Source organism: Salmo trutta, chromosome 22 (assembly GCF_901001165.1).
Source record: "Salmo trutta chromosome 22, fSalTru1.1, whole genome shotgun sequence".
Taxonomy (NCBI): domain Eukaryota; kingdom Metazoa; phylum Chordata; class Actinopteri; order Salmoniformes; family Salmonidae; genus Salmo; species Salmo trutta.
In genome coordinates, this window is record NC_042978.1 from 36,352,060 (window position 1) to 36,376,613 (window position 24,554).

Here is a 24,554-nt window from a genome sequence, read left to right on the forward strand (position 1 = left end):
CTATTCTATGTGGGAGATGGCCTATTTTAGTCCGGGGTTCGCTTCTCCCCTCGCATACCAACCTTTCTTATTATACCTCCGTGATACAACAGAGGTAGAGGCAGAGGGGGTGGTTAGAAAACTGCATGTCCCAGAGATCGCGGCGGCAACCGAACATGAATCTAGGCAAGGGGAACATGGCAGCGCCGTCAAGCCAGTCATGTACAGCTCTGGAGCGGTCAATCCGGGAGCGGGTCCCGACGCTTCTCACGGACCTCTACCAGTTCACCATGGCATATGCCTACTGGCGTTCGGGCAGGCACAACGAGCCCGCAGTTTTCGAACTGTTCTTCCGCGACAACCCGTTCGGCGGCAGCTTCTCGCTCTTCTCCGGAATGCACGACTGCCTCCTGTTTCTGCGGAGCTTTCGATTCACTGACGAAGGTGAGATAATGACGTTAACTTCTCTGTAGAGCAAATGTCAGTGAATAGCACTTTAAGGCAAAGAAAATTAGCCAGAATATAATTTATATATGTTTTTTTATATAGCCAATGGTTTCCTTTCAATAATATTTATTCGATATATTTGTCACCTTGATTGCACAATGAGGAATAGAACCAATACCAGGACCCCTGGTGGGAGTGTAAATGGATAACACTTTATGTCCTCGGTGACCTTTGTAACCACTCCACTGAACTTCAACTGACACCGGTGATCTTTTCCTCGTGAGTCTCCTAGATTGTCAGTAATGCTGGCACCCTATTCCCTATTTTGTGTTCATGGACCAGTCAAAAGTAGTGCACTATATGGGGAATTGGGTGCCATTTGTCCCGGGACATAGCCAACCATGTTAAGAGGTCAGAGGTCTACTAGAGTTTAAAGTTACCTACAGACACTCACAGATCACTACCAGGTAATAGCCAGTGGCAAACGGTCAGAGCCCCACCTGTTTTGAGCCTGTTTCGCCTGTTTCGCTTTTTTTGTGCCTGTTTTGAATGTTAGTATGGCATTAATAAGTGTCACATATCAGTTTGCAAACAATGTAAATAAAAATATACTGAGTTAATAAAGCTGGATACAAACATGGTATTTTTTTCCTTCTTGAGTAAGGCAGCTCCAAAAGCAGGTGTTTCAGCCTAGCTTAGTGCTTTCTGTGGTGGAGGGGCAGCCAGTGGAAAATACAGAGCGTAGGCATTGGTAATCTTCTCTAGTTGCACTGTGATTGGCTCAGTGTTCTGTCACTCATGGGGACACTACGTCACCGCAAAATCTACAGGGAGAGCTAGAAAGTTCAAGCCCCCTTGGGTGCTGCCATAGATTTACATTAGAAGTGCCCATCCGAGGCTTCCGGTATGGCGCAGAGCTGATCAGTCGTATCTTTTTTTAGCTCCGCTACAAATTTGAAATAAATCCTGAAGTAAGTTCCCCCTTAAGCTTAATGTACCAAGAAAGGCAGTAATAGTTTATTAGCTTCCGAAACTCACAATGCCGACAGAGAAAAGTCACACCATAAAGCCAGACTTAACGAGTGAAAGTTTAGAGTCAGAGGACGAAGGCGCCGTGCTAGCTTCATGTGCTAGTGGTGGAAGCAGGACTGAGGCGATAAATACGTGCAGTGCCGTTAGCTCCGAAGATATCCTCAAGGCCATCAAAGATATGAATGCAGAATTCTCTATCAAATTCGAAAATGTACTGTCTGCAGTGGACAACGTTAAAAAGGAAGTCAAATAATGTGCTGGGCAAATCTCTCAGACTGAGGTACGCATCTGGCTTAGGAAGACCACCAAAAACCCTGAAATGTCCATCCCTAACAATAACATTTTCCGACAAGATAGAACTGCCAAAGGAGGCGGAGTTGCAATCTACTGCAGAGATATCTCTGCAGGCTCTGTCTTACTATCCAGGTCTGTGCCCAAACAATTTGAGCTTCTACTTTTAAAAATCCACCTTTCCAGAAACAAGTCTCTCACCGTTGCCGCTTGCTATAGACCACCTTCTTCCCCCAGCTGTGCCCTGGACACCATATGGGAATTGATTGCCCCCCATCTATCTTCAGAGCTTGTGCTGTTAGGTGACCTAAACTGGGACATGCTTAACACCCCGGCCATCCTACAATCTAAGCTTGATGCCCGCAATCTCACACAAATTATCAATGAACCTACCAGGTACAACCCCATATCCGTAAACACGGGCACCTGCAAAGATATCATCCTAACCAACCTGCCCTCCAAATACACCTCTTCTATCTTCAACCAGGATCTCAGCGATCACTGCCTCATTGCCTGCATCCGTAATGGGTCTGCGGCCAAACGACCACCCCTCATCACTGTCAAACGCTCCCTAAAACACTTCAGCGAGCAGGCCTTTCTAATCGACCTGGCCCGGGTATCCTGGAAAGATATTGACCTCATTCCGTCAGAAATAACACAAAAAACAAAATACTGCATAGTTTCCTAGGAACGCGTAGCGAGGCGGCCATCTCTGTCGGCGCCGGATGTATCCGGAGCAAAACATTTAAACGTGTCAACCCTCGCAAGGCTGCAGGCCCAGACGGCATCCCCAGCCACGTCCTCAGGGCATGCGTAGACCAGCTGGCTGGTGTGTTTACGGAAATATTCAATCAATCCTTATCCCAGTCTGCTGTCCCCACATGCTTCAAGAGGGCCACCATTGTTCCTGTTCCCAAGAAAGCTAAGGTAACTGAGCTATATGACTACCGCCCCGTAGCACTCACTTCCGTCATCATGAAGTGCTTTGAGAGACTAGTCAAGGACCATATCACCTCCACCCTAGCTAACACCCTAGACCCACTCCAATTTGCTTACCGCCCCAATAGGTCCACAGACGACGCAATCACACTGCACACTGCCCTAACCCATCTGGACAAGAGGAATACCTATGTGAGAATGCTGTTCATCGACTACAGCTCAGCATTTAACACCATAGTACCCTCCAAACTCGTCATCAAACTCGAGACCCTGGGTCTCGACCCCACCCTGTGCAACTGGGTCCTGGACTTCCTGACGGGTCGCCCCCAGGTGGTGAGGGTAGGTAACAACATCTCCACCCCGCTGATCCTCAACACTGGGGCCCCACAAGGGTGCGTTCTCAGCCCTCTCCTGTACTCCCTGTTCACCCACGACTGCGTGGCCATGCACGCCTCCAACTCAATCATCAAGTTTGCAGACAACACTACAGTGGTAGGCTTGATTACCAACAACTACGAGACAGCCTACAGGGAGGAGGTGAGGGCCCTCGGAGTGTAGTGTAAGGAAAATAACTTCACACTCAACGTCAACAAAACAAAGGAGATGATCGTGGACTTCAGGAAACAGCAGAGGAAGCATACCCCTGATGGGACAGTAGTGAAGAGGGTAGAAAGTTTTAAGTTCCTCGGCGTACACATCACGGACAAACTGAAATGGTCCAACCAAATCAAATCAAATCAAATTTATTTATATAGCCCTTCGTACATCAGCTGAAATCTCAAAGTGCTGTACAGAAACCCAGCCTAAAACCCCAAACAGCAAGCAATGCATGTGAAAGAAGCACGGTGGCTGGGAAAAACTCCCTAGGAAAAACTCCTGAGAAAGGCCAAAAACCTAGGAAGAAACCTAGAGAGGAACCAGGCTATGAGGGGTGGCCAGTCCTCTTCTGGCTGTGCCGGGTGGATATTATAACAGAACATGGTCAAGATGTTAAAATGTTCGTAAATGACCAGCATGGTCAAATAATAATAATCATTGTAATTGTCGAGGGTGCAACAAGCACGTCCGGTGAACAGGTCAGGGTTCCGTAGCCGCAGGCAGAACAGTTGAAACTGGAGCAGCAGCATGGCCAGGTGGACTGGGGACAGCAAGGAGTCATCATGCCAGGTAGTCCTGAGGCATGGTCCTAGGGCTCAGGTCCTCCGAGAGAAAGAAAGAAAGAGAGAAAGAGAGAATTAGAGAGAGCATATTTACATTCACACAGGACACCAGATAAGACAAGAGAATACTCCAGATGTAACAGACTGACCCTAGCCCACCGACACATAAACTACTGCAGCATAAATACTGGAGGCTGAGACAGGAGGGATCAGAACCACACAGACACCTCAGGAGGCTGAAGAAATTCGGCTTGTCACCAAAAACACTCACACATTTTTACAGATGCAAAATCGAGAGCATCCTGTCGGGCTGTATCACCGCCTTGTACGTCAACTGCTCCGCCCATAACCGTAAGGCTCTCCAGAGGGTAGTGAGGTCTGCACAACGCATCACCGGGGGCTAACTACCTGCCCTCCAGGACACCTACACCACCCGATGTCACAGGAAGGCCAAAAAGGACAACAACCACCCGAGCCACTGCCTGTTCACCCCGCTATCATCCAGAAGGTGAGTTCAGTACAGATGCAAGAAAGCAGGGACCGAGAGACTGAAAAACAGCTTCTATCTCAAGGCCATCAGACTGTTAACCTGTTGGGGCTAGGGGGCAGTATTTGCACGGCCGGATAAAAAACGTACCCGATTTAATCTGGTTATTACTCCTGCCCAGTAACTACAATATGCATATAATTGTTTGATTTGGATAGAAAACACTCTAAAGTTTCTAAAACTGTTTGAATGGTGTCTGTGAATATAACAGAACTCATTTGGCAGGCCAAAACCTGAGAAGATTCCAAACAGGAAGCGCTCTCTCTGACCATTTCATGTCCTTCTTGATCATCTCTAACCAAAACAGGGGATCTCTGGCATGACGTGACATTTTCTAACGCTCCCATAGGCTCTCAGAAGGCGCCAGAAAGCTGAATGGTGGCTTTGCAGGCCCTGGCTGAAAAACATTAGCGCATTTTGTAAGTGGTCGATCAGAGAACAATGAGACTGGCGCACGCGTGCACGAGACGACTCCATGTTTACTTTCTCTCTCTTTGAACGAAAACAACCACTCCCAGTCGGAATATTATCGCTTTTTCACTAGAAAAATAGCATAAAAATTGATTTTAAACAACGGTTGACATGCTTCGAAGTACGGTAATGGAATATTTTGAATTTTTTTGTCACGAAACGCGTCGGGCGCGTCACCCTTCTTTAGCCATCGGATAGTGTCTTGAACGCACGAACAAAACGCAGCTATTTGGATATAACTATGGATTATTTTGAACCAAACCAACATTTGTTATTGAAGTAGAAGTCCTGGGAGTGCATTCTGACGAAGACAGCAAAGGTAATCAAACTTTTCTAATAGTAAATCGGAGTTTGGTGAGTACCACACTTGGTGGGTGTCTAAATAGCTAGCCTGTGATGGCCGGGCTATCTACTCAGAATATTGCAAAATGTGCTTTCACCGAAAAGCTATTTTAAAATCGGACATAGAGAGTGCATATAGGAGTTCTGTATCTATAATTCTTAAAATAATTGTTGTGTTTTTTGTGAACGTTTATCGTGAGTAATTTAGTAAATTCACCGGAAGTGTTCGGTGGGAATGCTAGTCACATGCTAGTCACATGCTAATGTAAAAAGCTGGTTTTTGATATAAATATGAACTTGATTGAACAAAACATGCATGTATTGTATAACATAATGTCCTAGGAGTGTCATCTGATGAAGATCATCAAAGGTTAGTGCTGCATTTAGCTGTGGTTTGGGTTTATGTGACATTATATGCTAGCTTGAAAAATGGGTGTCTGATTATTTCTGGCTGGGTACTCTGCTGACATAATCTAATGTTTTGCTTTCGTTGTAAAGCCTTTTTGAAATCGGACAGTGTGGTTAGATTAACGAGAGTCTTGTCTTTAAAATGGTGTAAAATAGTCATATGTTTGAGAAATTGAAGTAATAGCATTTCTAAGGTATTTGAATATCGCGCCACGGGATTACACTGGCTGTTGAGTAGGTGGGACGCAGCCATCACTAACATTGAGTGGCTGCTGCCAACATACTGACTCAACTCCAGCCACTTTAATAATGGAAACATTTATTACATACATTTATCACTAGCCACTTTAAACAATGCCACTTCATATAATGTTTACATACCCTACATTACTCATCTCATATGTATATACTGTACTCTATACCATCTACTGCATCTTGCCATCTTGATGTAATGTATCACTAGCCACTTTAAACAATGCCACTTTTATATGTTTACATATCCTACATTACTCAACTCATATGAATATACTATACTGTATTCCATCCACTGCAACTTGCCTATGCCGTTCTATACCATCACTCATTCATATTTTTATGTACATATTCTTATTCATTCCTTTACACTTGTGTGTATAAGGTAATTGTTGTGAAATTGTTAGGTTAGATTACTCGTTGGATATTACTGCATTGTCGGAACTAGAAGCACAAGCATTTCGCTACACTTGAATTAACATCTTCAAACCATGTATATGTGACAAATAAAATTTGATTTGATTTGAGGATGCCTGGTTATTCTTTAAAAGTGCTTTCCTCACCATCTTAAATAAGCATGCCCCATTCAAAAAATGTAGAACCAGGAACAGATATAGCCCTTGGTTCACTCCAGACCTGACTGCCCTTGACCAGCACAAAAACATCCTGTGTCGTACTGCATTAGCATCGAATAGCCCCCGCGATATGCAACTTTTCAGAGAAGTTAGGAACCAACATTCACAGGCAGTTAGGAAAGCAAAGGTTAGCTTTTTCAAACAGAAATTTGCATCCTGTAGCACAAACTCCAAAAAGTTCTGGGACACTGTAAAGTCCATGGAGAATAAGATCACCTCCTCCCAGCTGCCCCCTGCACTGAGGCTAGGAAACACTGTCACCACTGATAAATCCGTGATAATTGAGAATTTCAGTAAGCATTTTTCTACGGCTGGCCATGCTTTCCAGCTGGCTACCCCTACCCCGGTCAACAGCCCTGCACCCCCCACAGCAACTTGCCCAAGCCTCCCCCATTTCTCCTTCACCCAAATCCAGATAGCTGATGTTCTGAAAGAGCTGCAAATCTGGACCCCTACAAATCAGCCGGGCTAGACAATCTGGACCCTCTCTTTCTAAAATTATCTGCCAAAATTGTTGCAACGCCTATTACTAGCCTGTTCAACCTCTCTTTCGTATCGTCTGAGATCCCCAAAGATTGAAAAGCTGCTGCGGTCATCCTCCTCTGCAAAGGGGGAGACACTCTAGACTCAAACTGCTACAGACCTATATCTATCCTACCCTGCCTTTCTAAGGTCTTCGAAAGCCAAGTTAACAAAGAGATCACCGACCATTTTGAATCCCATCGTACCTTCTCCGCTTTGCAATCTGGTTTCCAAGCTGGTCATGGGTGCACCTCAGCCACGCTCAAGGTCCTAAATGATATCATAACCTCCATCGATAAGTGACAATACTGTGCAGCTGTATTCATCGACCTGGCCAAGGCTTTCGACTCTGTCAATCACCACGTTCTTATCGGCAGACTCAACAGCCTTGGTTTCTCAAATGAGTGCCTCGCCTAGTTCACCAACTACTTCTCAGACAGTTCAGTGTGTCAAATCAGAGGGCCTGTTGTCCGGACCTCTGGCAGTCTCTATGTGGGTGCCACAGGGTTCAATCCTCGGGCCGACTCTTTTCTCTGTATACATCAATGATGTAGCTCTTGCTGCTGGTGATTCTCTGATCCACCTCTCCAACACTCTACTCAGCAAATTGGATGCAGTCTATCACAGTACCACCCTTTTTGTCACCAAAGCCCCATATACTACCCACCACTGCGACCTGTATGCTCTGGGGTGCACACTGTTGCTGGATACTCTGGACTGCACACTGTTGCCGGATACTCTGGACTGCACACTGTTGTCGGATACTCTGGACTGCACACTGTTGCCGGATATTCTGGACTGGACACTGTTGTCGGATTCTCTGGACGGGGAACTGTCTCCTAACTCTCGAGGCTGGGCTGACGCACTGGAAGCCTGATGTGTGGGGCTGGTAGAGGAGGTACCAGGCTGGAGACACGCACCCTAAGGCTAGTGCGGGAAGCAGGAACCGGCCGAGAGGAACTACTATTACGCACTATAAGCCTGATGCGTGGTGCCGGTACTGGAACTGCCAGTTTGAAACCACACACCCCATGGCTAGTGCGAGGAGCGGGAACAGGCTGAATAGGACTAGGCTGACTCATTGGAAGCTTGATCCGTGGTGCTGGTACTGGTCGTGCCAGACTGGAGGTACCAGACTGGAGGTACGCACTTCCGGGTCACTTCCGGGTTATTGTTTTCCCGTGAATACGGGAAAACAATAAACAAGAACGACTAGAATCTACATACAACACACAACTTCTGCCACGTCCTGACCAAATACTAAACAACTACTCCCTCTGCTGGTCAGGACGTGACAAGAGCCTTGGTCTGACACCATTAAAAGCTAATTTACCACCTTCACAAGTGCAGTCTCAGTGCTATGATGGGGTCTAAAACCAGACTGAAGCATTTCGTATACATTATTTGTCTTCAGGAAGGCAGTGAGTTGCTGCGCAACAGCTTTTTCAACGTTTTTGAGAGGAATGGGAGATTCGATATAGGCCGATAGTTTTTTATATTTTCTGGGTCAAGGTTTGGCTTTTTCAAGAGAGGCTTTATTACTGCCACTTTTAGTGAGTTTGGTACGCATCCGGTGTATAGAGAGCCGTTTATTATGTTCAACATAGGAGGGCCAAGCACAGGAAGCAGCTCTTTCAGTAGTTTAGTTGGAATAGGGTCCAGTATGCAGCTTGAAGGTTTAGAGGCCATGACAATTTTCATCATTGTGTCAAGAGATATAGTACTAAAATACATGAGTGTCTCCCTTGATCCTAGGTCCTGGCAGAGTTGTGCAGACTTAGGACAACTGATTATGTTATTGATTATGTGTAACAAAGTATAACTGTGTTATAGATGTGGAGTACCTGCGTTCCGTCCTGCCCCCAGCCACTGACCCCGCCTTCTTCCTGTTTCTACGGGAACTGGACTGTTCCGGTGTCACACTCCACTCTGTCCCCGAGGGAATGGTGGTCTTTGCCAGGGTGAGACAACGTCAGGGGTCAAGGGTTATACTCAGGGTCATCCCCAGGCAGGGTTGGAATTATACATTGACTCTTGGGGTGTCTAATGTCTCTTGCAGGTGCCTGATCGGACCAGCCCCCCTGGAACTCGAACCATGCCCGCAAGGGTTACATTCATAGAAATATCATCTAGTCATTCTATTTCTATGGTTACACTCAGGGACGGTTCACCCCCAAGGGCCAGAGGTCAGGAGTTAGACTCAGGGACTCACCCACAGTGGTCAGGGTTGATGACTGAGTTGATTGATTCATTGATTGTGCTGCTCCTCTGTCTGAAGGTGCCTCTGATGGAGGTGTCTGGTCCTCTGGCTGTGGTTCAACTACTGGAGACCAGCCTGTTGTGTCTGGTCAACTACGCCAGGTAGGGACACACTTCTCCTTCAGCAAACTTGAAAAGGTTTGGCATGGGCCCTCAAATCCTCAAAAAGTTCAACAGCTGCACCATTGAGAGCATATTGACTGGCTGTATCAATGCTTGGTACGGCAATAGGACTGCCCTCGATCGCATGGCGCTACAGAGTGTGGTGCGAACAGCCCAGTACATCACTGGGGCCGAGCTCCCTGCCACCCAGGACCTCTATATCAGGCGGTGTTACAGAAAGGCCCGGAAAATCGTTAACTCCATCCACCCAAGTCATAGACTGCTCTCTGTTGCCGCATGGCGAGCGGTACCGGTGCATCAAGTTTGACACCAACAGGTTCCTGAACAGTTTCTATCCCCAAGCCATAAGACTGCTAAATATCTAACAGAATGGCTACACGGACTATCTGAGTTGACCCTTGTATTTGATTTTTGCTAAGTCTCTATGCACACTCACAGGATTCTACACACTCACGCACACACTCTCCCAACCACACATAACATACACATACATTTATATTGACTCTACACACACAATCGCATACAATCAGCATTTATGCTGATGCTACTCTGTTTATTATAATACTGATGCCAAGTCACCTTACCCCTATACATACAGTAAATACACAAAAGTATGTGGACACCCCTTCAAATTAGTGGATTCGTCTATTTCAGCCATACCCGTTGCTGGCAGGTGTATAAAATCGAGCACACAGCCATGCAATCTCCATAAGTAGACAATGGCAGAAGAACAGTGGTTGAAAAGTACCCAATTGTCATACTTGAGTAAAGGTAAAGATACCTAAATAGAAAATGACTCAAGTGAAAGTCACCCAGTAAAATACTACTTGAGTAAAAGTCTACAAGTATTTGGGTTTTAATTATACTTAAGTATCGAAAGTAAGTGTAATTGCTAAAATATACATAAGTATCAAAAGTAAAAGTATGAGTCATTTCACATTCCTTATATTAAGCAAACCAGACGGCACGATTTTCATTTTATTTAACATTTTTTACAGATACCTAGAGGCACACTCCAACACTCAGAAATATTTACAAACAAAGCCTTTGTGTTTAGTGAGTCTGCCAGATAAGAGGCAGAAGGGATGACCAGGGATGTTCTCTTGATAAGTGTGTGAATTAGACAATATTCCTGTCCTGCTAAGCATTCAAAATGTAACGAATACCTTTGGGTGTCAGGGAAAATGTATGGAGTAAAAAGTACATTATTTTCTTTAGGAATGTAGTGGAGTAAAAGTTGTCAAAAATATAAATAGTAAAGTACAGATACCCCAAAAATCTACTTAAGTAGTACTTTAAAGTATTTTTACTTAAGTACTTTACACCACTGACTGAAGAGCTCAGTGATTTTCAACATGGCATCGTCATAGGATGTTACCTTTCCAACAAGTCGGTTTATAACTTTTCTGCCCTGCTAAAGCTGCTCCGGTCAAATGTAAGTTGTGTTATTGCAAATGTCTAGGAGCAACAATGGCTCAACCATGAAGTGTTAGGCCCCACAAGCTCACAGAACAGGACCGCCGAGTACTGAAGCGAGTCTCATGTAAAAATAGTCTGTCCTCCATTTCAACACTCACTACCAAGTTCCAAACTGCCTCTAGAAGCAACGTCAGCACAAGAACTGTTCGTCGAGAGCTTCATGAAATGGGTTTCCATGGCCGAGCAGCCGCACACAAGCCTAAGATCACTATGCGCAATGCCAAGCGTTGGCTGGAGTGGCGTAAAGATCGCCTCCATTGGACTCGGTAGCAGTAGAAACACGTTCTCTGGAGTGATGAATCACACTTTGCCATCTGGAAGTCCGACAGACGAATCTGGGTTTGGATGCCAGGAGAACACTACCTGCCTGAATGCATAGTGCCTACTGTAAAGTTTGGTGGAGGAGGACTAATGGTCTGGGGATGTTTTTCTTGGTTCTGGCTAGGGCCATTAGTTCCAGTGAAGGGAAACCTTAATGCTACATAATACAATGACATTCTAGACGATTCTGTGCTTCCAACTTTGTGGTAACAGTTTAAGAAAGGCCCTTTCATGTTTCAGCATGACAATGCCCCATGTACAAAGTGAAGTCCATACAGAAAGGGTTTGTTTAGATCATTGTGGAAAGGCTTGACTCGTCTGCACAGAGCCCTGACCTCAACCCCATCAAACACCTTTGGGATGAATTGGAACGCTGACTGCGAGCCAAGTCTAATCGCCCAACATCAGTGCCCGACCTCGCTAATGCTGTTGTGGTTGAATGGAAGCAAGTCCCTGCAGTAATGTTCCAACATCTAGTGGAAAGCCTTCCCAGAAAAGTGGAGGCTGTTATAGCAGCAAAGGGGGGACCAACTCCATATTAATGCCCATGATTTTGGAATGAAATGTTTGACGAGCAGCTGTCCACATTATTATGGTCATGTAGTGTATCTACCTCTATCACTCCAGTATCCCTGCACATTGTAAATATGCTATTGGAACTGACCCTGTATATAGTCACCTTACCCCTATACATTTCTACCTCTATAACTCCAGTATCCCTGCACATTGTAAATATGCTATTGGAACTGACCCTGTATATAGTCACCTTACCCCTATACATTTCTACCTCTATAACTCCAGCATCCCTGCACATTGTAAATATGCTATTGGAACTGACCCTGTATATAGTCACCTTACCCCTATACATTTCTACCTCTATAACTCCAGTATCCCTGCACATTGTAAATATGCTATTGGAACTGACCCTGTATATAGTCACCTTACCCCTATACATTTCTACCTCTATAACTCCAGCATCCCTGCACATTGTAAATATGCTATTGGAACTGACCCTGTATATAGTCACCTTACCCCTATACATTTCTACCTCTATAACTCCAGTATCCCTGCACATTGTAAATATGCTATTGGAACTGACCCTGTATATAGTCACCTTACCCCTATACATTTCTACCTCTATAACTCCAGCATCCCTGCACATTGTAAATATGCTATTGGAACTGACCCTGTATATAGTCACCTTACCCCTATACATTTCTACCTCTATAACTCCAGCATCCCTGCACATTGTAAATATGCTATTGGAACTGACCCTGTATATAGTCACCTTACCCCTATACATTTCTACCTCTATAACTCCAGCATCCCTGCACATTGTAAATATGCTATTGGAACTGACCCAGTATTTAGCTTCTTACTTTCTCATGTTCTTCTTTTTATTTCTTGTGTGTTTTTGTTCTACTTTAGGATATTTTTAGTGCTACATTGATATTGAGTACTGCAAGGATGTAATTTGGAACTCACACACACACACACACACACACACACACCTTGTCAACAGGTAGGAATACTGTGTACTCCAATAGTGCATTATGGTAATTCTCTGTATCTCCCCTCTCTCTCCAGTCTGGTATGCAGTAACGCGGCCCGGTTCCGTCTGGCTGCTGGTTCCAGGAGGAAGCTGTTAGAGATGGGCCTGAGGAGAGCACAGGGGCCTGACGGGGGCCTCACAGCCTCAAGATACACATACGTCGGAGGTGAGGAGAGACACACACATACATTTAAGGACACACACACATATATATATATACACAGTGACCTACTCCTCTGTCTTTCTGTCTGTCAGGGTTTGATATGACCAGTAACGTCCAGGCTGGCTTCCTGTTTGGAATCCCCGTGGCGGGAACCATGGCACACTCTTATGTCACTTCCTTTTCCTCCCTGGAGGAGGTGTGGCCTCAGGTGAGTCTCTGCCCCTGGTGTCCTAAATGCCATCTTATGGGCCCTGGTCAAAAGTTGTGCACTTAAAAGGGAATAGGGTGCCATTTGAGACACAGACTTTGTACTGACCCTTTGCATTGACCCTATGCTTCCACAATACACAACCTCAGAGAAAATAAATACATCTGTCAAGTGTCTCATAATATCAATTTCTCAGTATTTTAACCATGGTCAACTGGCACCAGATTGCCTACATAGTGCACTACTTTTGACCAGGGCCCTTAGAGAATAGGGTGCCATTTGAGACGTCGACACGCAGGTCATATGTATACACTTTTATGGGTCACTGTACTGAACTACCACTAATTAATTTTCTTTGAATAAAAACGTTTCCTAACCTTTTAATAACATGTTAATAACCACAATGTTGATAACCCATCAGTGTGCTATTTATCTTATGTGTATCAATGGAGGCTCCTCAGATGAGGAAGGGGAGGACCATCCTCCTCAGTGAATTTCATTAAAATAAAAATGGTAAAACATTGAAAAAGTTATTATTTTTAGATAAAACTATACTAAATATATTCACGTCTGTAAATAATTGATTAAAACACACTGTTTTGCAATGGTCTACAGTAGCCTCAACAGAACTCTGTAGGTTAGCACCATGGTGTAGCAGGAGGACAGCTAGCTTCTGTCTTCCTGTGTACATTGACTTCAATACAAAACCTAGGAGGCTCTTGGTTCTCACCCCCTTCTATAGACATACACACTAATTATGACAACTTACGGTGGAAGTCCTCCAACCTATCAGAGCTCTTGCAGCATGAACTGACATGTTGTCCACCTAATCAAAGGATCAGAGAATTAATCTAGTACTGAAAGCATAAGCTACAGCTAGCTAGCACTGCAGTACATACAATGTGGTGAGTAGCTGACTCAAAGAGAGAGAAAGACAATAGTTGAACAGTTTTCAACAAATTAATTTCTTCAAAAATGAAGGAGAAGCTGCATTAGCTAGCAAATGCAGCTGGCTAGTTTAGTTACTCAAACACCTGGCTCAAACAGAGGAATGCTATGTTAGCTAGTTGGCTATGACTATCCAACACAACACTGGAACTCTTCCAAATAACTGCTTACTGACTATACACTGTAACGTTACTGCATGATTATTGCGGGTTTACTAACGCATTAGTTCCATTAGCTATGGTGACTATGACGTTACTTTAGCTAATATGGGGACAACGATGTAGGCTGTGTGTAGCGGTTATGACATGGTTTGGCTTGGAAAGTTTTTTTTGTCTGGTCACATACAGCTGATGTGTTGTTCATTGAAGTCCACAAACGAAGGAAAAAGGTGAGAGGAGGAGAGTGCATAGAGGCGAGAAGGAATACAATGTGGCTGCTATGAAAGTGAACTGTGTTTATGTGTGATCAGGAGTGTATTCATTCTGCCGATTCCGTTGAAAAATGTTTCTTAAATGGAAGGAAACAAAACGGGGATAAATACAACTGAATTTGTCCAATAGAAACTCTTGCTTGCAACTGTTTGACTAATGTTTGCATCCTAGATAAGCTAGATGCAGGCAAGAGTGTGCAAGGTGGTATTGAATTTGTCACTGTCTGTCCATGTGTCACTGTCCTTCATCTAAAAAATGTATCTCGACCTGTGTGCACCTGCATTAATAGGTTAGGTTGTATCAACCTCATGATGGGTATAGGGAAAATTAGAGTATCATGTAGTAGCCTAAACCTATCGACGTTGTATTGAACTGGGTGAATGGAATATGAATGACAGTCATCCAACATGCTGTAATAGAAATAAGGCCATGCTCATGAAAAAAAATAGTCCTCCCTCATCATAAATGTCACTGACTGCCACTGATGTGTATATACAGTATGTTGTATGGTTGTTAATGTTTTAATGTTGTTTATTATCCTGACTGCACTACAGATTTCCCAATTGAGACAATAAGGATATTGATTTCTATCTTATATTGATTGATTGGTTGAACTTCCTGTCTCTCCTGTCCAATTAGACGCTAGTGGCAGCAAACGGGGATCATGACAACATCGATCTGATCTCGCTGACCAAGGGTTGGCTGGGGCGTGTGTGTGAGCTGCTGGGGGTGGAATCTGGGAAGATCCATGAGGGCGAGCTGGCCGCCTTCTTGTCCTATGCCATCGCATACCCACACAACTTCCTGCCGGTCATCGACAGCTACAGTGTCACCTGGTAACCTTTCCCCCTTTGCTACTCTTCTCAACTTGTCTCGCCGCTTCTCTGTGAATGGGGACGTTCTTGCCTCGAAGGACAGCTTCTGACTAGAGATAGCCTATTCCAGTGTTGAAGGTTTTGTTACAAGCATTGCTTTAGGCCAGGCTACTACATTTCCTTCCACCTGTAGCCTGCTATAGCATTAATGCCATCTCTGTTGTGTTTCTGTTGTGTCCCTACACTAGTGGCCTAGTACACTTCTATGTTGTGTCCCTGCAGTAGTGGCCTGCTCAACTTCTGTGCCGTGGCCCTGTCTCTGTTTGAGCTGGACTACAGTCCACTGGGCGTGCGTCTAGACAGTGGAGACCTCTGCAGGCAGTCAGTAGAAGTACGCCATGTCTTCAGACTCTGCAGCGAACAGTAAGGTCCTGTGTGGGTCCTGTGTGTGTCCTGAAGCTGCGTCCCAAATGGCACCTTATTCCCTATTTAGACCAGGGAAAGGGTAGTGCACTAAAAATGGAACAGGGTGCCATTTGGGGTGAAGCCTTAGATTAGTACCCTCTAGGGACTTTAATCTTAGTATAGAGGCTTTGAGTAAAGCATGTTTGAAATATCTCACATTTTATCTCTCTAGATTCTCCATCCCTGCATTCCAGTCCCTTCTCATAGTAGGCACCAATAACATCTCAGAGTACAGCATGGCCGAACTCAACAAGAAGGTGAGGAACCAGACAGACATTACAGAGGCCAGTGGGAACAGAAGAATGAGAGGAACTTATCTAGTTCTACCTCCTGTTATCAAGCCTCTCTCCATCTAATCTGTCTACTCCTCTCTACCTCCTCCCTCCTCTTCTCTCTCCATCTGATCCATCTATTCCTCTCTACCTCCTCCCTCCTCTTCTCTCTCCATCTGATCTGTCTATTCCTCTCTACCTCCTCCCTCCTCTTCTCTCTCCATCTGATCTGTCTATTCCTCTCTACCTCCCTCCTCCTCTTCTCTCTCTATCTGATCTGTCTATTCATCTATACCTACTCCCCATTCTCTCTCCATCTGATCTGTCTATTCCTCTCTACTCCTCCCTCCTCTTCTCTCTCCATCTGATCTGTCTATTCCTCTCTACCTCCTCCTCTCTCTCTCTCCACCTGATCTGTCTATCCCTCTCTACCTCCTCCCTCCTCTTCTCTCTATCTCATCTGATCTGTCTACTCCTCTCTACCTCCTCCTCTTCTCTTCTCCATCTGATCTGTCTATTCCTCTCTCCCTCTCTCTTCTCTCTCATCTGATCTGTCTATTCCTCTCTACCTCCTTCCTCTTCTCTCCATCTAATCTGTCTATTCCTCTCTACCTCCTCCCTCCTTTCTCTCTCCATCTGATCTGTCTATTCCTCTCTACCTCCTCCCTCCTCCCTCCTCTCTCTCTCCATCTGATCTGTCTATTCCTCTCTACCTCCTCTCTCCATCTGATCTGTCTATTCCTCTCTACCTCCTCCCTCCTCTTCTCTCTCCATCTGATCTGTCTATCCCTCTCTACCTCCTCCCTCCTCTTCTCTCTCCATCTGATCTGTCTATTCCTCTCTACCTCCTCCCTCCTCTTCTCTCTCCATCTGATCTATCTATTCCTCTCTACCTCCTCCCTCCTCTTCTCTCTCCATCTGATCTGTCTATCCCTCTCTACCTCCTCCCTCCTCTTCTCTCTCCATCTGATCTGTCTATTCCTCTCTACCTCCTCCCTCCTCTTCTCTCTCCATCTGATCTGTCTATTCCTCTCTACCTCCTCCCTCCTCTTCTCTCTCCATCTAATCTGTCTACTCCTCTCTACCTCCTCCCTCCTCTTCTCTCTCCATCTGATCTGTCTTTTCCTCTCTACCTCCTCCCTCCTCTTCTCTCTCCATCTGATCTGTCTATTCCTCTCTACCTCCTCCCTCCTCTTCTCTCTCCATCTAATCTGTCTACTCCTCTCTACCTCCTCCCTCCTCTTCTCTCTCCATCTGATCTGTCTATTCCTCTCTACCTCCTCCCTCCTCTTCTCTCTCTATCTGATCTGTCTATTCCTCTCTACCTCCTCCCTCCTCCTCTCTTCTCTCTCCATCTGATCTGTCTACTCCTCTCTACCTCCTCCCTCCTCTTCTCTCTCCATCTGATCTGTCTATTCCTCTCTACCTCCTCCCTCCTCTTCTCTCTCCATCTGATCTGTCTATTCCTCTCTACCTCCTCCCTCCTCTTCTCTCTCCATCTGATCTGTCTATTCCTCTCTACCTCCTCCCTCCTCTTCTCTCTCCATCTGATCTGTCTATTCCTCTCTACCTCCTCCCTCCTCTTCTCTCTCCATCTGATCTGTCTACTCCTCTCTACCTCCTCCCTCCTCCTCTCTTCTCTCTCCATCTGATCTGTCTACTCCTCTCTACCTCCTCCCTCCTCCTCTCTTCTCTCTCCATCTGATCTGTCTACTCCTCTCTCTACCTCCTCTCCCTCCTCTCTGTCTCTCTCCATCTGATCTGTCTATTCCTCTCTACCTCCTCCCTCCTCTTCTCTCTCCATCTAATCTGTCTATTTCCTCTCTACCCTCCTCCCTCCTCTTCTCTCTCTCCATCTGATCTGTCTACTCCTTCCTCTCTACCTCCTCCCTCCTCTTCTCTCTCCATCTGATCTGTCTATCCTCTCTACCTCCTCCCTCCTCTTCTCTCTCCATCTAATCTGTCTACTCCTCTCTACCTCCTCCCTCCTCTTCTCTCTCCATCTGATCTGTCTATTCCTCTCTACCTCTCCCTCCCTCTCTTCTCTCTCTATCTGATCTGTCTATTCCTCTCTACCTCCTCCCTCCTCCTCTCTTCTCTCTCCATCTGATCTGTCTACTCCTCTCTACCTCCTCCCCTCCTCTTCTCCTCTCCATCTGATCTGTCTATTCCTCTCTACATCCTCCCTCCTCTTCTCTCTCCATCTGATCTGTCTATTCCTCTCTACCTCCTCCCTCCTCTTCTCTCTCCATCTGATCTGTCTATTCCTCTCTACCTCCTCCCTCCTCTTCTCTCTCCATCTGATCTGTCTATCCCTCTCTACCTCCTCCCTCCTCTTCTCTTCTCCATCTGAATCTGTCTATTCCTCTCTACCTCCTCCCTCTCTTCTCTCTCCATCTGATCTGTCTATTCCTCTCTACCTCCTCCCCTCTCTTCTCTCTCCACTCTATCTGTCTACTCTCTCTACCTCCTCCCTCCTCCCTCCTCTTCTCTCTCCATCTGATCTGTCTATTCCTCTCTACCTCCTCCCTCCTCTTCTCTCTCTATCTGATCTGTCTATTCCTCTCTACCTCCTCCCTCCTCCTCTCTTCTCTCTCCATCTGATCTGTCTACTCCTCTCTACCTCCTCCCTCCTCTTCTCTCTCCATTCTGATCTGTTATCCTCTCTACCTCCTCCCTCCTCTTCTCTCTCCATCTGATCTGTCTATCCCTCTCTACCTCCTCCCTCCTCTTCTCTCTCCATCTGATCTGTCTATTCCTCTCTACCTCCTCCCTCCTCTTCTCTCTCCATCTAATCTGTCTATTCCTCTCTACCTCCTCCCTCCTCTTCTCTCTCTATCTGATCTGTGTATTCCTCTCTACCTCCTCCCTCCTCTTCTCTCTCCATCTGATCTGTCTATTCCTCTCTACCTCCTCCCTCCTCTTCTCTCTCCATCTGATCTGTCTATTACTCTCTACCTCCTCCCTCCTCTTCTCTCTCCATCTGATCTGTCTATTCCTCTCTACCTCCTCCCTCCTCTTCTCTTTCCATCTGATCTGTCTATTCCTCTCTACCTCCTCCCCTCCTCTTCTCTCTCCATCTGATCTGTCTATTCCTCTCTACCTCCTCCCTCCTCTTCTCTCTCCATCTGATCTGTCTATTCCTCTCTACCTCCTCCCTCCTCTTCTCTCTCCATCTGATCTGTCTATTCCTCTCTACCTCCTCCCTCCTCTTCTCTCTCCATCTGATCTGTCTATTCCTCTCTACCTCCTCTCTCCATCTGATCTGTCTATTCCTCTCTACCTCCTCCTCCTCTCTTCTCTCTCCATCTGATCTGTCTACTCCTCTCTACCTCCTCCCTCCTCTTCTCTCTCCATCTGATCTGTCTACTCCTCTCTACCTCCTCCCTCCTCTTCTCTCTCCATCTAATCTGTCTACTCCTCTCTACCTCCTCCCTCCTCTTCTCTCTCCATTTGATCTGTCTATTCCTCTCTACCTCCTCCCTCCTCTTCTCTCTCCATATGGTATGTCTATTCCTCTCTACCTCCTCCCTTCTCTTCTCTGATCTGTCTATTCCTCCTCCCTCTTCTCTTTTCTCTGATCTGTCTATCTCTCTCTACCTCTTCTCTCTTCTCTGATCTGTCTATCCCTCTTTACCTCTTCTCTGATCTGTCTATCCCTCTCTACATCCTCCCTCTTCCTCTCTCCTCTCTGATCGGTATATCCCTCTCTCCCTCCTCTCTGATCTGTCTATGTCTCAGGAGAATGAGATTGATGTGGTTGGTGTTGGAACACATCTGGTCACCTGCACGAGACAGCCTTCACTCGGGTGTGTGTACAAGGTAAAAAGGATACACACACACACACACACACACACACACAGACACACACACACACAGACAGCCTCTGCCCACCCTCTCCTCACTTTCCCTTTTTTATGTATCCATCATCTTCTACCCTTTCTCTCACTCATTTTCAACCCTCCCCTTCTCTCTCTCTACATCAGTTGGTGGAGGTTCGGGGCAGCCCCAGGATGAAGTTCAGTGAGGACCCAGAGAAGAGTACTGTTCCTGGGAGGAAGGCTGTCTATAGGATGCTGGATACAGAGGGTGAGGAGTCACCCTCTACCATAGAATAACATATAGAATCCCTGAATTATAGGATCTCTGTGCCCTCCACTTACTATTTCAACACTCAACTAGCTACATCTCAATCTCTGTTTTCATGACACTTTTTCACTCACTCACTCACTCACTCACTCACTCATTCTCTCCTTACTCTCTTTTTCTCTCTCCTCTCTCTCGCTCTCTCTCTCTCTAGGCCACCCATTCTTGGATCTGTTGTGTCTGTGTGAGGAGCCTGCACCTAAGGCGTGTGTGGCAGTGAGGTGTCATCCTGTGGTTGGTAACAAGACCTGTCAGTCAATCACACCTTCTCAGGTCAGCTGTTTACGCCTGGAGGTCTACACTAAAGGACAGGTGAGCCTGCTGGACCCTGTCCAACACACACACACGTCTCAGCCAGAAGAGGACTGGCCACCCCTCTGAGCCGGCTTCCTCTCTAGGTTTCTTCCTAAGTTCTTCATAGCTTTCTTTGCTTTCTCTTTTGGGTCTAGACTGGGTAATTGTAAATCACTTTGTGACAAATGCCAATGTACAAAGGGCTTTATAAAATAAATGTCATTCATTGATTGGTATCTCCCTCTATTGAAGATCACACACCCACTGTGCAGCACAGCTGAGACCAGGGAGAAGGTTCAGAGCTCCATCCAGACCCTGCACCCCCGACACAAGAGACTGCAGGAGCCAGATTCTTACATAGTGAGTTTTAAGGTTTGTTTACTTTGTGGAGACATGGAACAACGCCGGGGACTAGATTCTCTTTGGTATTGGATAGAAAGGCATCTGACGCTCGGTCATAGTCATCCTGCATTTCGCCAATGTAAATGTACTCACCTTTACACACACACATATGCACGTACACACTTATATACTGTAAGGCACTAGGGATGGGTGGAGTACTCGAGCACCCGATTCAAGGTTTGTATTCATTTACTAATAATCAAATCAAATATTCAAAATTTACAAATGCAACTATTTAGCAGATTGAATTTATAAGCACTGACAACTTTTTAGGGAGTATTTCAAGTGCAGTGAAAATATGTTGTTTGGTTTTTAATTGTGTCAGAACAACCAGTAATTGGGACAAAAGATAGCATACCGCAAATTTGTTTGCCTTCAGCCCCGTTTCACACTTACATGCGTGTACTCGGAGCACAGACATTATTCCAGATGCCCATCCCTACTATGCACGTACACACACAGGTACCATCATAATCTAATGCTGTTCTTCCATGTTTTCTCCACCAGGTGGCAGTGTCTGAGAAACTCCATAACTTAATCGCTGAGATCAGAAAAGGCAGCAGCAACAACAGCAATTTTCTATTGGCCAACTGAGACATACAGGCTTCAGTCCCAAATAGCACCCTATTCCTTATTTAGTGCACTTCTTTTGACCAGGGCTCTGGTCAAATGTAATGCACTATGTATGTCAAAAGTAGCACACTTAATAGGGAATGGGGTGTCATTTGGGATGAGACCACTTACAGAGGGAGGGAGGAATCCTAATACTCTTTTAAAGCTTCATCCTAATTGTCTGGTCTCAATAGACCAATCAGGTCACACCATCTACCTATCCTACTACTAGTACAGCCTGTGTGTCGGTCTGCTTGTGCTATCATGCCAACTCCTTGTTTCACAATGACAGAAATGCAGTTTTTCGTCTTGAAAAATGATCTGGCCATAATGGCCACATGTACTCTTATTAAATCTCCACCTGGTACAGCCAGAAGAGGACTGACCACCCCTCTAGGCCTGCTTCCTCTCTAGGTTTCTATGAACAACTTTGTGACAACTTCAGAGGTAAAAGGGGCTTCATAAAATACATTTGATTGAGTTAACAGAAGCTTAAACAGATCTGGGAGCAGACTGCTAGTAGGATTTTCATAACATCCACTAACCATCCTATCTTGTGTTCAGTGGGAGAAAACGTTTGGAAATGGAGGAGGTGCTACCTGAACATACCCAATATACAGTACACACCCATTTTAAAAAAAGTTTATTGTCCAGTTTGTAGGAACATGACCTTTCTAGTGGTTTAGGACCTAGGGAAGATTGTGTTACTCTCAGATAATATAAATGATATACTGACACAGACTGACACACGGACTGATAGACTGCGACACATGGACTGATGGACTGACACAAAGACTGATAGACTGACACAGGGACTATGTCAAACCTCAACCAAAAGCATTTCATTTTGGCATAATGCTGGCATTTTGGAATACAGTTGACTGACAGCTATGAGTCGTGGTGTAGTTTTCTAGTTTTAGTTTGGTACAAGAGCTTGACATGGCTTCCTGAAAAACCAGTGATCTGCACAAACAAGCAATGTCTGTTAATATAGCAGTGTTGGAATTGGCCTTAACCTGGTTCTACAATGAGATAAATGAACATTGAGAATGGTTGCATAAATGTCCCTACTATGAGCAATATTAATTGATAAGCCATTTTTTAAGTTTAGAAAGATTGAATGTCTCTCTTTGTATGTCTCAGCCTGGTCTTGCTGATTTAGTTTTGGTTATTTTCTTTGGATTACATTTCCTGAACCAGGCTATCATATACTGTTTGTTTTTTTAGCATGGACATTTTGTATGAACCAAGCCTTCAATATCATGATCAATCTGTACCTGCCTTAACACATAGTCAATATCATGGCCAATCTGTACCAGGGCGGTCAACATATATATATATATATATATAATATATATATTTATATTTCAACACTATGGGATTGGAATAATATTGTGAAAATGATGATAATGCTGTTTTATTGTAAGAGCTGTCGGAAATGTCAGCCTGTTTTAGTGGAAGAGCTGTCTGAAATGTCAGCCTGTTTTAGTGGAAGAGCTGTCTGAAATGTCAGCCTGTTTTAGTGGAAGAGCTGTCTGAAATGTCAGCCTGTTTTAGTGGAAGAGCTGTCTGAAATGTCAGCCTGTTTTAGTGGAAGAGCTGTCTGAAATGTCAGCCTGTTTTAGTGGAAGAGCTGTCTGTAAATGTCAGCCTGTTTTAGTGGAAGAGCTGTCTGAAATGTCAGCCTGTTTTAGTGGAAGAGCTGTCTGTAAATGTCAGCCTGTTTTAGTGGAAGAGCTGTCTGTAAATGTCAGCCTGTTTTAGTGGAAGAGCTGTCTATAAATGTCGGCCTGTTTTAGTGGGATGGAGTTTTGGCCTGCCTGGTGACATCACCAGGCAGTATAAGTTAATAGACCAATAACAAAGAGTGTTTCAAACCTCTCTGCCAATAACAGCTAGTCTTCAGGTTACATATCCCACCCATTAGGCTCGTCCAGTTAGGCCCTCTAGATAGACCACTCCCAGACTGTCCTAGCTAAATTCTAGCTTTAACACATAGCCATAAAAACATACAGTATTGAGAATCCAGGTACAATTTCAACCCTACGTCCTTTTCAGATCCGTTAAAATTGTACACTAATTGTGTTTCTAGAATGCCAAGACTAGTAACACTGATGTTGTACCGTCCAACCAGGCTGCTATCTAATTAACTATTTTCAAATACACACACTAGCCGACAGTTCAGGCAATCTGGACAATGTTGTTCAAACATTGCCATGGTGTTTGGCTGCCAATATTATGTCCTCTAATATAAACTGATTAGGTGTGTTGTTTTAAGTAGAAGTATTAGTCTACTAAATATAGTTACACGTATGTGATATCTGTGCAAAATGTGAATGTCTGTTTGTATGACAACATTGTAATGCTAAGATGCGTTGTTTTCAATGGGTGTTTTATTAAATCAAATCTGCCAATGTATATGTTGTTGTAGACTAACTACAGGTCCAAGAACAGATTGCCTGAAAAGAGAGACAGCCGTGAGTGAGTGCAAGAATTTTGTTTGTTGTTACATTATTGTATACTGAACAAAATTATGAACACAACATGTAAAGAGTTGGTCCCATGTTGGTCCCATGTCACAAGCTGAAATAAAAGATACAAGACATTTTCCATACGCACAAAAGCATATTTCTCTCAAAATTTGTGCACAAATTTGTTTACATCCCTGTTAGTGAGCGTTTCTCCTTTACCTGACAGGTGTGGCTTATCAAGAGGCATAAACATTATACAGGTGCACCTTGTGCTTGGGACAAAAAAATGTAATGTGCAGTTTTGTCACAACACAATGCCACAGATGTCTTAAGTTTTGAGGGAGCATGCAATTGGCATGCTGACTGCAGGAATGTCCTCCAGAGCTGTTGCCAGAGAATTTAATGTTCATTTCTCTACAATAAGCTACATCCAATGTCGTTTTAGAGAATTTGGCAGTAAGTCAAATCGGTCTCACAACCGCAGACCTCGTGTAACCACGCCAGCCCAGGACCTCCACATCCGGCTTCTTCACCTTCACGTTCGCCTTAGACCAGCCACCCAAACAGA

The 24,554-nt window shown here is 44.9% G+C and overlaps 1 protein-coding gene across 1 annotated transcript; it reads left to right on the forward strand.

Annotated features, from left to right (window-relative positions):
• The first annotated feature begins 21 nt into the window (after nucleotides 1-21).
• naprt (nicotinate phosphoribosyltransferase) lies at nucleotides 22-22,999 on the forward strand. Its single transcript, XM_029707854.1, has 13 exons — nucleotides 22-423; nucleotides 8,859-8,986; nucleotides 9,304-9,386; nucleotides 12,795-12,925; nucleotides 13,015-13,130; nucleotides 15,149-15,345; nucleotides 15,607-15,747; nucleotides 15,962-16,046; nucleotides 19,803-19,883; nucleotides 20,048-20,150; nucleotides 20,362-20,519; nucleotides 20,754-20,861; nucleotides 21,411-22,999. The coding sequence occupies exons 1-13, from the start codon at nucleotides 126-128 to the stop codon at nucleotides 21,495-21,497; spliced, it is 1,716 nt and encodes a 571-aa protein (XP_029563714.1). The 5' UTR covers nucleotides 22-125; the 3' UTR covers nucleotides 21,498-22,999.
• Nucleotides 23,000-24,554: the final 1,555 nt, after the last annotated feature.